Source organism: Tursiops truncatus, chromosome 7, assembly GCF_011762595.2.
Source record: "Tursiops truncatus isolate mTurTru1 chromosome 7, mTurTru1.mat.Y, whole genome shotgun sequence".
In the NCBI taxonomy this organism is placed as follows: Eukaryota; Metazoa; Chordata; class Mammalia; order Artiodactyla; family Delphinidae; genus Tursiops; species Tursiops truncatus.
Window position 1 is genome coordinate 26,615,341 of NC_047040.1, and position 19,057 is coordinate 26,634,397.

General features: G+C 35.0%; 1 protein-coding gene across 10 annotated transcripts in view; it reads left to right on the forward strand.

Annotated features, from left to right (window-relative positions):
* Window positions 1-19,057, forward strand: part of KANSL1L (KAT8 regulatory NSL complex subunit 1 like) — a 145,681-nt gene that overhangs the window by 62,046 nt on the left and 64,578 nt on the right. For all 10 annotated transcript variants that reach the window (XM_019938994.3, XM_073807306.1, XM_019938992.3 and 7 more), the window contains exons 4-5: window positions 534-731; window positions 5,620-5,741. In XM_019938994.3, coding sequence (XP_019794553.1) covers window positions 534-731; window positions 5,620-5,741 — 320 coding nt within the window. The remainder of the gene's footprint in view (window positions 1-533; window positions 732-5,619; window positions 5,742-19,057) is intronic.

Sequence of the window (19,057 nt, forward strand, 5' to 3'; positions counted from 1 at the left end):
GCCAACCCTGGCTGGCAGCAACAGGGCTGGAGTTCTTTAGAGTGCTCTGAAAGGAGTTAATATAAAGTTAGATTATTGTTTGGATGTTTGTAACTTTGATATTTTGATTTATGAAATTAGGAGTGCTTAAATACAGAACTCAAGTGGAAATGCTAGTGACCAAAATATCAGAAGGTTATATCTGAAAATGTTCTAAATTTTAGTCAGAAATGTTCATATTCTGCATATAAGCCTTTTACTTTATTCTAAATGTATCATGCTTTTAATGCTAATAACTAAAACCAATAAGAAAAAATAACTTCTTGTATGTAATTTATGACAATATTTTGCAAGCCTAACCCATCAAATATACGTTATTTTAGCCTCACATGTTTTAAATCAGTGACTTTTTTACAGTTAAACTGTACTTCCAAATGTCTATTTTCTGATTTCCAAGGAATAATAAAAAGCATGGTTCGAGAGCATTGTAATGTTAAAGTTGATCTAGCAGTCAATTTGTTTTCATTGCAACTCTTTAATTGCTATTTGTCTAGGGGATAGTGATCCTAGAAGAATGTCGACTTCCAAAAGACATTTTGAAAAAGCAAATCCAATTCGCAGACCAAGCTGTTTCATTAAACACTACAGGGAATGCCCAGATTCCTCAGGAGAGTCAAGATCCTTTACCAGAGCAAGATTTTGAAATGTCACCAAGTAGCCCAACACTACTTCTTCGCAATATAGAAAAACAGGTAATGTGAAGTAAGAGTAAAGTGTGAGTGGCATCAAAATGACTTTCAATTGATTTTATAAACTCTTCAAATAAACGTGTGTCTCTGCTTAAGATATTGGTTATTAAAGTTGGCCATTTGACATTAAATACAATTAAAATATTTAGTATATATAGTCTCTATTATAATATTGATATAATTAAAGTTATTTAAATATAATATGTGGGACTTCCCCAGTGACGCAGTGGTTGAGACTCCATGCTGCCAATGTTGGGGGCCTGGGTTTGATCCCTGGTCAGGGAACTAGATCCCACATGCATGCCACAACTGGGGAGCCCACGTGCCACAACTAAGGAGCCCGCCAGCTGCAGCTAAGACCCTACACAACCAAATAATAAATAAATTTTTAAAATATTAAAATAAATTAAATAAATAAATATAATATGTAAAGTGTTGGTACATAGCTATAGGGTGATAACTCATTTATACTAAGGTTGGAAAATCTTGTTTTCTAACAAAATAGCTTATCATTGGACTTTTCTCATGGGGAAAGAACAGTGGTACCACTTAATAGATCTGAATGGGGTGTTTGATTAATTTATTGATAGAAAGTTTTAGTGAAAGATAACATTAGAATATAGATTCTTTCATTAAAAAATGATCATGGAATTAGAGAGTCTAATAAACTCCTAATAAATTACTTTGACTCCAAAGCTTTTCCTGGTATTTAAATCCTCTTACGGATGACTCCAGAAGTTTAATTATTCTGTCCTATATTTATCCTTTGAAATCAAAACATTTTTTGCAAGATTAATATTTAAAATTTATTTCATGTTATTTATAAAACTGAAATGAAGAAGAGGTTACATATATAATAGCCAAAATATCAAATGTATAGAAATAGACAAGAAATATGAAGGTATTTTATAAAAAAATAAATATCAACTGCATTACATAAAATAAGAATAATTGAGTCATAACTTGTACTTGAATAGGAAAACACATCACTGCAAATCACAGTAAATTTATTAACCCAATGTGAACTTAATAAAAAAATAGCACTAAGACTTTTTTGAAAGCTGATTGTTGATACTAATATCTACAAAATAGTAAATGTGCAAAAACGTAGATACATTTAAAATACTGAATGTAATATAAATCAAATATTTTATTTGGTAAGCAGACTAATCAAAAAACTAAGGAAATAGAAAAAATATTAGCCATTTATTTTAATGTAGACTTTGGTGGCTCTTAAACAAACCTGGCTTTCTAAGAGTTTGTTAACTTGCAACCGGATTGAATCTGCCAGAATATACTCAGTTGGGACCACAGCTGCATGATTACATTATTCCAGTGGGTAATATGTATTCTCATCCCTGCCCACATTTAATTTTTCTGTTGTTGTTGTTGTAGTTGTTTTTTTTTTCTGACATACATTGTGAAATAATATAGTACCAGATTACTACTGTCTTAATCCTGGTAAGTCAGAATGTGGAGTAACTTCTCCCACCCCATATTTGTTAAGTTTGCAATTGCCTAGAGTTTTTCTTAATTTTCCAATTTCCAATGCATTGTCAAAATACTATTATGAATATTTTATAATTCAGAAAGTTATTTTGTAATTATCTGGTGTTAAACTGTAATGCACTTTACCATATAAGTGGTGTTTTAAATCAATACTGATTATATTCCTCTTCCCTCTTTTCTTCCCTCCCCTCATCCCTTAGGATCAGTACCTTTTCAGTTTGATCCTAGTTATTTCACACGAATAACGTGAGCAGTTGATCAGTAGACCTTTGACTCTTTTTACCTGTAGGTCACTACTTATCCTTTGGAAAGAGTTTTCTTGTATTTTTTTCCTTCTTTTTGTTTAATATTTATTTATTTTATTTATGTATTTAATTTATTTTTTTGGCTGTGTCGGGTCTTAGCTGCGGCTTGCAGGGTCTTCATTGAGGCACGCAGGATCTTTGGATGTGGCACGCAGTCTCTTCCTTGCGGTGCTCGGGCTTCTCTCTAGTTGTGGCATGCGGGTTTTTTTTTTTCTGTAGTTGCAGGGCATGGGCTCCAGGGTGCATGGGCTCTGTAGTTGTGGCCCGTGGGCTCCAGAGTGCATGGGCTCTGTAGCTTGTGGCAGGTGGGCTCTCTCGTTGAGGTATGCGAGCTCAGTAGTTGTAGCACGCGGGCTTAGTTACCCCCCAACATGTGGGATCTTAGTTCCCCCACCAGGGATCGAACCCGCTTCCCCTGCATTGTAAGGCAGATTCTTTACCACTGGACCGCCAGGGAAGTCCCTCTTGTATTTTTTCTTTCTCCTTGGTAGCACCAGTTTGTTTGGTTGGACCTGAGTTCACATCAGAACTGGCTAGTTTGCCGGGCCCAGGGCAAAATGAAATTATACAGCCCTTTGTTAAAAAGTTTTAAGTTTTAAGCCAGTGACAGCAGAACATTAACCAAACATGGGATCCTTCTGAGTGCAGCCCCATGTTACTGCACAGGTTGCTCACCTATGAAGGTGGCCTTGGGTATCATGTTCATTTTAAGTCCCATTGCTGACAGGAGTGTCAGAGGCTTTGGGAGGGAAAGGAACCAGGAGTTGTGAGAATACTAATGGCTCTAGACATGGAGAGGAAAAGGATGCAGAAAAGGGCAGCACCAATCACTTGTAGAGGTCATTTATAAATTACCTGTGAACAGGTAATGTGCTCTTGAAACACATGCTAATAATGTTTTTATAGGCCAATTAAAAATTAAGTTGTTTTCAAATACTCATTAAAGAAGACAGTCTAGGGGTGAGTAAATGGAAGAAGGGGTGGCAAGCCTGATATTACACATATTTTTTTTAAATATAATCTATTGGTATATAACTGTTTGCCTGCCGTAGTGGAACTTGAGTATAGATCAGGTAATCCTTTGACTTGATTAAATTTACTGTTAGAGGAATGTTTTGCTTACCAAACTTATTTATGTTCCTCAAAAACAACTAAAGAGTTGGCAGTTAAGATATAAAGGCACTATTGGGTTGTAGACTGATATGTGTTTTAAAAAATAACATTGATTCATAGTATTAATGCATACTTCCATTATTAGATAATATATTTTGTTCATAAATTGAAAGGTGACATTATTTTAGAACTTCAGATAATTTAAAATAAATTTCACACAGGTATATTTACATTAGAAACCTCATTATAAATAGCTAGTAAATGTTTTGACTTTTAAAGTTGATTTTTTTTTCAGAGTTCAAATTATGCCTCTCCTAATTTTACTTTTATATTCATTTTTACCGTGAATTTTCTATCCCAAATATGGACTCAAGTATATGAGGTTTTCTTGGGCAGGAGTGGGGTGGTTGTTAGGGTAAAGCTGGAGGTTGGTTGTGACGCTGTCACTCTGGACCAATTATTCACACATACTGATTAGCGACCTCCAACGGCTAAGAAGATTTTTAGATATTTTTGGAGGTGGAACAATGAGAAGAGTGTACTCTATAAATTTCTTTGTATGACCAAATTAATGAATACTTGATAGATTGATAAAGAGTGTATTGGTGATTTTGAAAACTAACTTTAATCTAAAAATGTGTAATAATTTAAAAAATAAAGTCATTAGATATGTATTATTTTTCAAGAAAATAAGTGGTGAAAACATTTCAGGGTCTTCTTCATGGAAGACTTTTTGAAGAGTTCAAATATTATATTTAGCTCTATCATATTCTCTAGTCTCATTTCTAATAGCATGTTATTTGTTTCATACAAATAGAGTTGCAAAATAATTATTCCATATGCCCTCGTATTTTAGAATAGAATATCCTTCAGTTAATAAAACAGTGAAATATGTCTATATATTTTTAAAATATAGTCACACTATACTAAGTAAGAAAACCAGATTTTAGAAAATTGATGCATCATAATTTACTTAAAAGGATGTGTGTGTGCATGTGTGCATACACTCATGCTCACATATATTCAAAATAAAAAGTTTCTTCTTGGGGTATGGATATATACCAAGATATTAGCAATGGTTTTCTCTGTGAAATATGATTACAGGTTATTTTCTTTTCATTTTTGAAACCTCTTCATACTTTCCCTTTTTTCTACAATGAACTACGATGGATTACATGTGTAATGAACAATGTTGTTATCCTTTTGTAGAAGTGTACTCTTTTCCATTGATGTGGTTTATGCTTATTATAATTGTTGTATGTGACTGTTTTGAGAATAATATAATATTTATTGTTTATTACAAATATCTTACATATAAGTTTGGGATAAGGGTCAATGAAAATTTGGGGTACCTGAAAAAACTGGTATATTCAAATTAGGAAAAATACTGAGAAGCAGTATGGTATAGGATTCAAGCCTAAGTTTGAATCCTAGCTCCATTTCTTACCAATTTTATAATCCATGATCGAGCTGCTTAATCTGTCTTTGCTTCAGCTTCCTCATCTGTAATTGATTTTAATAGTAGTAGTATCAGTAGTTCTAATATTATCTACTTTGCAAGTTGGTTGTAAAGATTAGAAATATTCTATGTTTAGTGCTTAGTATAGTACCTGGCACTTAATAAATTATAGCTATGAGTTTGTTATTATTAATTTGGCTGCATCAAAGAAAATATTTATGTAGATTCTATCAGCTGAGCTTAAATGTTATAGAGGATAGGATGAGTAGACAAAAGAACTGAAGCAAAAAATGATATGAAAAAAAGGGTACTTTAAAATGTAGATTTATTTATAATAATGGAAAAATCAGTAATGGTGTAAATTGTCTTTGTAGAGTAAAATATTTACTAAAACATAAACATTTACTTGTTTCATGAGAAGTTAAACTTTAATAGGCACTAAAGGTCTGAGATTTAGCCATATTCCTTGCTTAGCAGTAGTAAAAGATTTACTGTTTTCTTGCAGAGCGCACAGTTGACTGAGATCATCAGCAGTTTGATTGCCCCTCTCAACTTGTCCCCAATGTCATCACCCCTCTCCTCTAAATCCTGTAGCCGTAAATGTCTGGCTAATGGCATTTCCAGGAGGTAGGTGTCAGTGGGATAGTTTTGCTTCTAAATTTGGCTTTGCTTATTTTGTTTTTATTTTGTTTTGATCTTTTGAGTATTATAGCTTCTTTTTTCTTCTTAAGCATTATTAGAGTACAATCAATAAATCATGGATACATTTTTAGATAACATCAAACTTTTATAACTAAGGGAACTATAAACCTGAGAATGAGGGATAAAGCTTTCCAGGAAGTTTCTAAATTTTTATAATGTTTCTAAAAATGAAAAACAGTGATACCATTTGCTACAGAAATACTGCCATATTTAATATACCTTCCATTTTATACATTTTATAGTCTTCAGCTCCATACTGCCCTTGCAATACATTTTAAGAGTGAAAGACCCTACATATAGTTTGGGCATGGAAGATTGATTGGTAGATATCATCCATAAAATTCAGCTTAAGTTTTACTCATGTTGTAAATGAGTCATTTTGGTGGGTATTTTTTGTTTTGTTTTGTTTTTATTTTGGCCGCGCTGCACAGCATGTGGAATCTTAGTTCCCTGACCAGGGATCGAACCCGCACCCCCTACATTAGGAGCAGGGAGTCTCACTCACTGGACCGCTAGGAAAGTTCCCCTAAAATGAGTCATTTTGTATCTCAGCTTTTATAAGGTAAATTTTTTACTAAATGTAATTAATATAATAATTCCTATAATCCTTAGCAATTTATTATATCATGTTAGCAAAAAATATAGATATTATGAATCCTCTTTTGGGAACAACATTTTTCTTTATTTTGCTTACATTTCTCTTTGAATCTATCCTTTTAAAGATGCAGTTAGAATTTAAAAAGCTACTAGAATATTACTTTGTGTGTGCATCTAATTTTTTTTCCAAATAAAATTGCAGTGAGGGCTTCTTTGCTTTAAGTACCATAAAAGGACTAAGTGTAATTTAGTATCAGAAATATTTATATTAATAATTATATGATTTATTATTAAATTAAAAAATAAAACAAGAAAGGAAGATTCATACCATGGTAAAAATTATGTGAGTAGCTATCAGCTTCTTAATGAGACTAGTGGATATAAACTAAGTCTTAAAATAAAAATGCTGTTATTTTTATTTCTAATTTATTATTTTGAAAGTCTAATTTTTAATACTTTTACAGTTATGTTTGTACTGGGTCACGTTTACATTGTTCTATTATGGAAACAATTATTCTACTGGTTTTGCTTTATTTTTGTTAACTTTATATTCATTCCTTATAACACTGATGATTCACTTTGAAAGGAAAGATTCTCATATGTTATACAGGATAACTATAATATCTTCATTTATGAGAACATTTCCTCATTAAGAAAGTCATAATTACAAGTTGAGCCATTAAACACCATCAGATTGTGATTTTGGGCTAAGTCAATTTTAGGTAATATTTTATTTACCTAACTAGGCATTACACTATTATACATATACATGTGTGTGTGTGTGAGTGTGTGTGTGTGTGAGTGTGTGTGTGTGTGTACTAATTTTCATTTTAATGTACTTACCTATATTTTTGGTCATTTATTCACAAAGTATTTATTGCATAACTGTTTGCTGTATGCCATATAGTCAAAGTCCTAGGAATACAATGATGAAGACAAAGTCTCCACTTTTAAATAGCTTACAGTCTAGTAGATGAACCATGTCATTGTTTAAACTAACATATAATAATAATAGAAATGTGTGCAGTTGTTTGAATATTTGGTTTAAATAACTGTCATAGTTGAAAAACATACCTCATAAAGATATATAAATCCAAATGAGAGACCAGAACCAAGATGGTGGAGTAGAAGGACGTGCTCTCACTCCCTCTTGTGAGAACACCAGAATCACAACTAGCTGCTGGACAGTCATTGACAGGAAGACACTGGCACTCACCAAAAAAGATACCCCACATCCAAACACAAAGGAGAAGCCACAATGAGACGGTAGGAGGGGAACAATCACAGTAAAATCAAATCCCATAACTGGTGGGTGGGTGACTCACAGACTGGAGAACACTTATACCACAAAAGTGCACCCACTGGAGTGAAGGTTCTGAACCCCACGTCAGGCTTCCCAACCAGGGGTTCCAGCAACGGGAGGAGGAATTCCTAGAGAATCAGACTTCGAAGCCTAGTGGGATTTGATTGCAGGACTTCAACAGGACTGGGGGAAACAGAGACCCCACTCTTGGAGGGCACACAAAAAGTAGTGTGCGCATCAGGACCCAGAGGAAGGAGCAGTGACCCCAGGGGAGACTGAACCAGACCTACCTGCTAGTGTTGAAGGGTCTCCTGCAGAGGTGGGGGGTGGCTGTGGCTCACCGTGGGGACGACGACACTGGCAGCAGAAGATCTGGGAAGTACTCCTTGGCGTGAGCCCTCCCAGAGTCTGCCATTACCCCACCAAAGAGCCCAGATAGGCTCCAGTGTTGGGTTGCCTCAGGCCAAACAACCAACAGGGAGGAAACCCAGCCCCACCCATCAGCACTCAAGCGGATTAAAGTTTTACTGTGCTCTGCCCACCAGAGCAACAGCCAGCTTTACCCACCACCAGTCCCTCCCATCAGGAAACCTACACAAGCCTCTTAGATAGCCTCATCCACCAGAGGGCAGACAGCAGAAGCAAGAAGAACTACAATCCTGCAGCCTGTGGATCAAAAACCACATTCACAGAAAGATAGACAAGATGAAAAGGCAGAGGGCTATGTACCAGATGAAGGAACAAGATAAAACCCCAGAAAAACAACTAAATGAAGTGGAGATAAACAACCTCCCAGAAAAAGAATTCAGAATAATGATAGTGAAGATGATATAGGACCTTGGAAAACCAATGGAGGCAAAGATCGAGAAGATGCAAGAAATGTTTAGCAAACACCTAGAAGAATTAAAGAACAAACAAAGAGATGAACAATACAATAACTGAAATGAAAACTATGCTAGAAGGAATCAGTAGCAGAATAACTGAGGCAGAAGAACGGATAAGTGACCTGGAAGACAGAATGGTGGAATTCACTGCTGTGGAACAGAATAAAGAAAAAGGAATGAAAAGAAATGAAGACAGCCTAAGAGACCTCTGGGACAACATTAAACGCAACAACATTCACATTACAGGGGTCCCAGAAGGAGGAGAGAGAGGAAGGACCCAAGAAAATATTTGAAGAGATTATAGTTGAAAACTTCCCTAACATGGGAAAGGAAATACCCACCCAAGTACAGGAAGTGCAGCGAGTCCCATACAGGATAAACCCAAGGAGAAACAGGCAGAGACACATAGTAATCAAATTGGCAAAAATCAAAGACAAAGAAAAATTATTGAAAGCAGCAAGGGAAAAACGAGAAATACCATACAAGGGAACTCCCATAAGGTTAACAGCTGATTTCTCAGCAGAAACTTTACAACACAGTAGGGAGTTGCATGATATATTTAAAGTGATGAAAGAGAAGAAGCTAGAACCAAGATTACTCTACCCGGCAAGGATCTCATTCAGATTCGATGGAGAAATCAAAAGCTTTACAGACAAGAAAAAGCTAAGAGAATTCAGCACCACCAAACCACCAAACCCGTTCTACAATGAATGCTAAAAGAACTTCTCTAAGTGCAAAACACAAGAGAAGAAAAGGACCTACAAAAACAAACCCAAAACATTAAGGAAATGGTCATAGGAACATACATATAATTACCTTAAACGTGAATGGGTTAAATGCTCCAACCAAAAGACACAGGCTTGCTGAATGGATACAAAAACAAGACCCATATACATGCTGTCTACAGGATATCCACTTCAGACCTGCAGACACATACAGACTGAAAGTGAGGGGATGGAAAAAGATATTCCATGCAAGTGGAAATCAAAAGAAACCTGGAGTAGCAATACTCATATCTGATAAAATAGACTTTAAAATAAAGAATATTACAAGAGACAAGGAAGGACACTACATAATGATGAAAGGATCAATCCAAGAAGACGATATAACAATTATAAATATATATGCACCCAACATAGAAGCACGTTGATAAATAAGGCAACTACTAACAGCTCTAAAAGAGGAAATCGAAGGTAACACAATAATAGTGGGGGACTTTAACACCTCACTTACACCAATGGACAGATCATCCAAAATGAAAATAAATAAGGAAACAGAAGCTTTAAATGACACAATAGACCAGATAGATTTAGTTGATATTTATAGGACATTCCATCCAAAAACAGCAGTATTACACTTTCTTCTCAAGTGCGCACGGAACATTCTCCACGAATGTGATACAATGATACAATGATACAATGTGATCTCCACGATAGATCACATCTTGGGTCACAAATCAAGCCTCAGTAAATTTAAGAAAATTAGAATCATATCAAGCATCTTTTCTGACCAAAATGCTATGAGATTAGAAATCAGTTACAGGGGGAAAAACGTAAAAAACACAAACACGTGGAGGCTAAACAATACGTTACTAAATAACCAAAAGATCACTGAAGAAATCAAAGAGGAAATCAAAAAATACCTAGAGACAAATGACAATGAAAACACGACGATCCAAAACCTATGGGATGCAGCAAAAGCAGCTCTAAGAGGGAAGTTTGTAGCTATACAAGCCTACCTCAAGAAACGAGAAAAATCTCAAATAAACAATCTAACCTTACACCTAAAGGAACTAGAGAAAGAAGAACAAACAAAACCCAAAGTTAGCAGGAGGAAAGAAATCGCAAAGATCAGAGCAGAAATAAATGAAATAGAAACAAAGACAACAATAGCAAAGATCAACAAAACTAAAAGCTGGTTCTTTGAGAAGATAAACAAAATTGATAAACCATTAGCCAGACTCATCAAGAAAAAGAGGGAGAGGACTCAAATCAGTAAAATTAGAAATGAAAAAGGAGAAGTTACAACAGGCACCACAGAAATACAAAGCATCGTAAGAGACTACTACAAGCAACTCTATGCCAATAAAATGGACAACCTGGAAGAAATGGGCAAATTCTTAGAAAGGTATAACCTTCCAAGACTGAATCAGGAAGAAATAGAAAATATGAACAGACCAATCACAAGTAATGAAATTGAAACTGTGATTAAAAATCTTCCAACAAACAAAAGTCCAGGACGAGATGGCTTCATAGGTGAATTCTGTCAAACATTTAGAGAAGAGCTAAGACCCATCCTTCTCAAACTCTTCCAAAAAATTGTAGAGGAAGGAAAACTCCCAAACTCATTCTATGAGGCCACCATCACCCTGATACCAAAACCAGACAAAGATACAACAAAGAAAGAAAATTACACACCAATATCACTGATGAATATAGATGCAAAAATCCTCAACAAAATACTAGCAAACAGAATCCAACAACACATTGAAAGGATCATACACCATGTTCAAGTGGGTTTTATCCCAGGGATGCAAGGATTCTTCAATATACCCAAATCAATCAATGTGATACATCATATTAACAAATTGAAGAATAAAAAGCATATGATCATCTCAATAGATGCAGGAAAAGCTTTTGACAAAATGCAACACCCATTTATGATCAAAACTCTCTAGAAAGTGGGCATAGAACCTCAACATAATAAAGGCCATATATGACAAACCCACAGCAAACATCATTCTCAATGGTGAAAAACTAAAAGCATTTCCTCTAAGATCAGGAACAAACAAGAATGTCCACTCTCACCACTATTATTCAGCATAGTTTTGGAAGTCCTAGCCACGGCAATCAGAGAAGAAAAAGAAAAAGAAGGAATCCAAATTGGAAAAGAAGAAGTAAAACTGTCACTGTTTGCAGATACAGATACACTGTTTGCAGATACATAGAGAATCCTAAAAATGCCACCAGAAAACTACTAGAGCTAATCAGCGAATTTGGTAAAGTTGCAGGGTACAAAATTAATGCACAGAAATCTCTTGCATTCCTTTACACTTATGAAGAAAAATCTTAAAGGTAAATTAAGGAAACACTCCCATTTTCTACTGCAACAAAAAGAATAAAATACCTAGGAATAAACCTACCTAGGGAGACAAAAGACCTGTATGCAGAAAACTATAAGACACTGATGAAAGAAATTAAAGATGATACCAACAGATGAAGAGATATACCATGTTCTTTGATTGGAAGAATCAATATTGTGAAAATGACTCTACTACCCAAAGCAATCTACAGATTCAATGCAATCCCTATCAAATTACCAATGACATTTTTTACAGAACTAGAACAAAAAATCTTAAAATTTGTATGGAGACACAAAAGACCCCGAATAGCCAAAGCAGCCTTTAGGGAAAAATATGGAGCTGTAGGAATCAGACTCCCTGACTTCAGACGATACTACAAAGCTACAGTAATCAAGACAGTATGGTACTGGCACAAAAACAGAAACACAGATCAATGGAACAAGATAGAAAGCCCAGAATAAACCCATGCACCTATGGTCAACTAATCTGCGACAAAGGAGGCAAGGATATATAATGGGGAAAAGACAGTCTCTTCAATAAGTGGTGCTGGGAAAACTGGACAGCTACATGTAAAAGAATGAAATTGGAACTCTCCCTAACACCATACACAAAAATAAACTCAAAATGGATTCGAGACCTAAATGTAAGACCAAACACTATACAACTCTTAGAGGAAAACATAGGAGGAACACTCTTTGACATAAATCACAGCAAGATCTTCTTTGATCCACCTCCTAGAGTAATGGAAATTAAAAAGATAAGCAAATGGGACCTAATGAAACTTCAAAGCTTTTGCACAGGAAAGGAAACCATAAACAAGACAGAAAGAGAACCCTCAGAATGGCAGAAAATATTTGCAAACGAATCAACGGACAAAGGATTAATTTCCAAAATATATAAACAGCTCATGCAGCTCAATATTAAGGAAACAAGCAACCCAATACAAAAATGGGCAGAAGACCTAAATAGACATTTCTCCAAAGAAGACATACAGATTGACAAGAAGTCCATGAAAAGCTGTTCAACATCACTAATTATTAGAGCAATGCAAATCAAAACTTCAATGAGGCATCACCTCACACCAGTTAGGATGGGCATCATAAGAAAATCTATAAACAACAAATGCTGGAGAGGGTGTGGAGAAAAGGGAACCCTCTTGCACTGTTGGTAGGAATGTAAATTGATACAGCCACTATGGAGAACAGTATGGATGTTCCTTAAAAAACCAAAAATAGAATTACCATATGATCCAGCAATCCCACTACTGGGCATATTCCCAGAGAAAACTATAATTCAAAAAGACACATGCACCCCAGTGTTCATTGCAGCACTATTTGCAATAGCCAGGTCATGGAAGCAACCTAAATGCCCATCAGACGAATGGATAAAGACAGACACATGGCTAAAGAAGAAGTGTTAGATATATACAATGGAATATTACTCAGCCTTAAAAAGGAATGAAATTGGGTCATTTGTTGAGACGTGGATGGATCTAGAGACTGTTATACAGAGTGAAGTAAGTCAGAAAGAGATAAACAAATATCGTATCTTAACACATGTATGTGGAACCTAGAGAAATGGTACAGATGAACTGGTTTTCAGGGCAGAAGTTAAGACACAGATGTAGAGAACAAATGTATGGACACCAAGGGGGTAAAGCCGTGGGAGGGTGGGGTTGGTGGTGTGATGAATTGGGCGATTGGAATTGACATGTATATACTGATGTGTATAAAATTGATGACTAATAAGAACCTACTGTATTAAAAAAAATTAAATTAAATTAAAAAAATAATTCCAAATGAAAGAAATGTACCATTGGCTGTATTTACTAAATCATGATACTTTTTCAGTCCTATCTACTAATAATCAAAGGTTCTTGTTGAAATCAGCTAGTAACTGCCATCTTTCCTGATGTTAAGTAGTCGTTCGTACAAACTAATTTGGAAGTTTATAGCAGTTTTAAAACCTACTAAAATTCTTTGATAGATTTAAGAGCAAATAAAAATTCATCCTCCAGTTTTTTGAAGTGTGCTGACATATGTGTTTTAATTAATTTTATTCATTTCACTAATGTATTTATTTTTGACAACAGTCAAGATTTTTTCCAAATCCTTTGTACATAACATGAATTTTTTTCAAAAAGCACTTATTTTCACATTTGCTATCAAAATATAATATTTCCCTTGAAGGAAAGATTGTATTTATTTTCTAACATTTGCTAGAAAATGTAATACAGCTACCTTACATCAACTCGGAAGGGTGAGAAAATGTAGAATGTTAGAGTTTTTTAAATGTATAATTGATCTTTAAGTTTAATAAGTCTTGGTACCAGGTAATAAGCAAACTGTTATGTGTAACAAAAGATTTGGGGGATATTCCAGGTCTCATTAAAATTTTTGTAAAAAATTCTATTTATGATAATATATACCATAATATACAAATATATTTAACCAGGAACCTAGAAACTGGAATATATTACAGATAAGAGAGTAATAACACTGAAGGAAAAGTAGAAAATTTTGAAGATATGTGGTTGTTGTGTCCAATGTCAAAGAGAGGTACTAAAATATATCTCTTGGTTTTGTCAGTTATAAATTGAGACCTTAGCAAGAATGTGTAGTTGCATGACAGAGAGATGAGAGTGGGTTAAGGGAATGGGAGATGAAATAGAGAGGAGTCAAGATTATATTTTTAAGGCTGCTCACTGTAAAGGCTGTAATAAAATGTATGTACAACGTCAAGGAAGGTGTTTTTTGTTTTTAAGATGGAAGAAATGTAAGCATCTTTATTAAAATAAAGAGAAGGGAAAGAGCTAGAGATGGGAAATGTAGAGATACATACCACAAAATTATGGTGGGACCTTATGACAGGAGAAATCTACTTGTTCCTTGAAAGTGGAGTGAAAGAGATTAAAATGGATATAGATGCAGTTGTTTATAAAGTGACTATAGCTAAATTAAAAGTAGGAAAGGGGCTGAAGGAGTTTGGTAAAGGTTTGGATAGACATTGACAAGTAAAACACAGCCCTTTCCCTGTGTTTTCCTCTATTCCCTTCCTTATTCAGTAGCAGAGAAGCCTGCCCCTGAAGAAGGATGGTATGTGATTTCTAAGGGGTTTTTTTTTGTTTTTTTTTTTAGTATCTTAACTATATTGTGAAAAGTACATGATATTTGTAAAACTATTAAAGTATTATTTAATTGAATTTTTAATAAAATAAATGCATAGTAGTGAAATTCTATAAATTTAACAGATTATTCTACATTACTCATATTTAAGAATGTTACCATAGATTTTGAAAATTAATAGGATATATAATTTCACATTATAGTAATATATGAAAAAGTTTTGATTTAGGGATATCTGTATTGAAGCAGTGTGAAATTTATTTATTTATGAACCTTTTGACTCTGGGAGTAAAATGGCAAATGAGGCCTAGTTTTATTTCTTGTATCTTTCTGTTTTTTCCAATATTATTGTTATTTTTTTTCTTTACATATAGTTTTATATGAACGAAACATCTTTCAAACTTAAAGCTTTTCAGGAGTAAGGGCTTAGTCTAATGTTATTCAAGCTTGATACTTAACCACAAAGCACTTTCTGAAGATATCCTATTAAGCATATAAATAGTATTCATTGTATGCATTTAAGTAAACGTGAAGGTAAGAAAATTCATCATTTGAGAATTTTTAAAATTCAGGTAAAATGTACATACCATAAAATTTACCATTTTAACCATTTTTGAGTTTAGTGGCATTGGGTAATTCACATTTTTGTCAGTAGTTGCCATCCTCCATCTCCAGAACTTTTTTCATCTTCCTGAATTGAAACTTTATATCCATTACATAATAACTCCACATTCTTCCTTCTTCCCAGTTCTTAGCAACCACCATTCTACTTTATATCTCTACGAATTCGACTACTCTAGGTACCTCATATAAGTGAAATCATACAGTATTTATCCTTTTGTGACTGCCTTATTTCACTTAACATAAAGTTGTCAAGGTTCATCCATATTGTAGCTTGTGTCAACATTCCCTTTTTAAAGGAATAAAATTCTGTTTTATGTATAGACCTTTTTTTTAAACTTTAAATCAGTTTATTGACATAGTAACACAACACACTTGCCTCCCTGACCCCCCCATCCCCCTCACCCAATCTAGATCTCTCCCACTTCCTTCTCCCTTAGAACAAGCTGTTCAGTGAAAACAGAAAAGGGCAGACCACTTCTGCATCCCCAGTCCCATGCCTAAGCCCTGTGGAGCAGGTCTCAGGCACTACTCAGAACCTGTTAGGGAGGGAGGGGGAAAGTTAGCACTAGACTCAGCTAGGCAGAGGCATCCAATCCCCAAGAACAGATTCCCCCACAGCACCCAGGCCCTGAGTTGCTATTTTATTGGGACCAATTTTGTTTATCCATTGATCCTTGTATGAACATTTGGGTTGCTTCCTCCACCTTTTGGCTAGTGTGAATAATGCTTCTATGAACATGGGTATACAAATATTTGTTTGAGTTCCAGCTTTTTATTTTTTGGATATGTACCCAGAAGGGGAATTGGGGAATTGAATAAGAGTTTTTGTAATTGTTTACTTAGAAAATGAGAAATTATTGAATGTTGTTAATGATATTTCTAAGCCAAAATCTTAACAAAAGCAAGAACCCAGAAAAGTAAACAAAGCACAGCAATCTACTTTGTCTGAGGCCAAATTCCGTCAAAATTAAGTTGAGGTTTTGATAGCTTTCTGGGGAAAGAGAAAAATCAAAGCCAAATCCAGGAAAATCAAGTGAAGTTTTAATAGCTTATGGGGTTAGAAGATGATAAATCAAAGCCCATGGCTTTGCCTATAGTAGAGCGATAAAATGAAATCCTGCCTATATTTAGCTGAGATCACCTTCCTCCAGGAGCTACACCTTCACAGTAGATGTAAATAAGAAAGAAAACTGATTGCCTTTCCTGAACCCTCCTACACTGTTGGTGGGAATATAAATTGGTGCAGCCACTATGGAAAACAGTATGGAGTTTCCTTAAAAAACTAAAAATAGAGTTGCCATATAATCCAGCAATCCCACTCCTGGGCATATATCCAGAGAAAAACTCTAATCTGAAAAGATTCATGCACCCCAGCGTTCATAGCAGCACTATTTACAATACATGTAATACAAATACAAGCCAAAACATGGAAGCAACTTAAATGCCCATCAGTAGATGAATGCATATGTTTACAATAACCAGGACATGGAAGCAACCTAAGTGTCCACCAACAGATGAATGGATAAAGAAGTTGTGGCATGTGTGTACAATGGAATATTACTCAGCCATAAAAAGAAATGGAATTGAGTTATTTGTGGTGAGGTGGATGGACCTAGAGTCTGTCATACAGAGTGAAGAGTGTCAGAAAGACAAAAACAAATACCATCTGCTAACACATATATATGGAATCTAAAAAAAAAAAAAAAAAAATGGTCATGAAGAACCTAGGGGCAAGATGGGAATAAAGACACAGACCTACTAGAGAATGGACTTGAGGATATGGGGAGGGGGAAGGGTAAGCTGGGACAAAGTGAGAGAGTTGCATGGACATATATACACTAGCAAATGAAAATAGATAACTAGTGGGAAGCAGCCACATAGCACAGGGAGATCAGCTCGGTGCTTTGTGACCACCTAGAGGGGTGGGATAGGGAGGGTGGGAGGGAGGGAGACACAAAAGGGAAGAGATATGGGGACATATGTATATGTATAAGTGATTCACTTTGTTATAAAGCAGAAACTAACACACCATTGTAAAGCAATTATACTCCAATAGAGATGTTAAAAAAAATAGACGAATGGATAAAGAGGATGTTGTATGTATATATATATATACATATACATATACATACAGTGGAATGCTACTCAGCCATTAAAGAATGAAATAATGCTATTTATGGCAACATGGATGGACCTAGAGATTATTATACTAAGTGAAGTAAGTCAGACAGAAAGACAAATACCATATATCATCACTTTTATGTGGGATCTAAAATATGATACAAATGAACTTATTTACAAAACAGAAACAGACTCACAAACACAGAAAACAAACTTATGGTTACCAAAGGGGAAAGGGGTGGGAAAGAGCTAAATTAGGAATTGGGGATTAGTATATACAAACTACTATATATAAAATAGATAAACAACAAGATCCTACTGTATAGCCCAGGGAACTATATTCAATATCCTATAATAAACCATAATAGAAAAGAATATGGAAAAGAATATATATTCATATTCTTTTTCATATCCTTTGCTGTACACCAGCAACTGAAACAACCTTGTAAATCAACTATACTTCAATTAAAAAAAAAACTGTTTCCCTTTTCCCATTCCTGGGGCACCATGGGGAGAGTTGCCTTGGTGCTGAGCACAGCAGAAGATAAAATTAAAAAAGCAAACCTACTTTGAGATAGTGTGACCATGATGGGGACTTTGACATGGATTTTCAGTCCAAATTTGTATCAATGAGTCATCCAAGGAATGCCTAGTTTAAAATGGTTCTAGAATGGATGACACTACAATGGTTCTAGAATGGATGATGGCAGAGGCAAATGCAGATTCTCTCTAGAGGAAGGCACCTTCTTTCTTAGGCCCAGGAAATCCTCATGAATAATTTTTCAAGAGCAGTGATCAGCACACAGTCAAATATAATCAAACATGAGGACACAGGGCAAAGACAGTAAGAATAAGGAGAAAATAACAGCAAAAGCAGATCATAAAGTTTTCAGATATTCGAATTATCAAATGCTGATTATTTAAAAAACAGTGCTTATTCTGATTTTAGAAATAAAAGAGGCTTAAAAATACCTGCAGGGAAGAATCTATAAAAGTGACTAGCACATTTGAAAAAGGTCCAAAACTTCTGAAAAATGCTGAAATTAAAAACCAAGTGAGTTTGGCAGCACTGTGGACACAATTGGAGACAGAATTCATAATGTAAAAGATAGATTAGAAGAAAAGTTACAGAATGTAGGAAGAGAGACAAAACAATGGAAAATACAAGAGTCATTTAAAAATGTGGAGAACATGGACTTCCCTCGTGGTCCCGTGGTTAAGACTCCATGCTTCCACTGCAGGGGGCATGGGTTCAATTCCTGGTTGGGGAACTAAGATCCCACATGCCACCAGGTGTAGCCAATAAAAACAAAATATGGAGACTATATTGAGCAGGTCTAATATGAGACTTAATTAGCGGCCTGGAAGATGAGATAGAGACTGGAGCAGAAGCAATAGTTGAGGAGGTATTGGATGAAAAGTTACCTGATCTGACGAAAGACATCACATTCAGGAAGTCAAACACAGATTCCTGAGCAGGACAAATAAAAAGAAGTATACCCCTA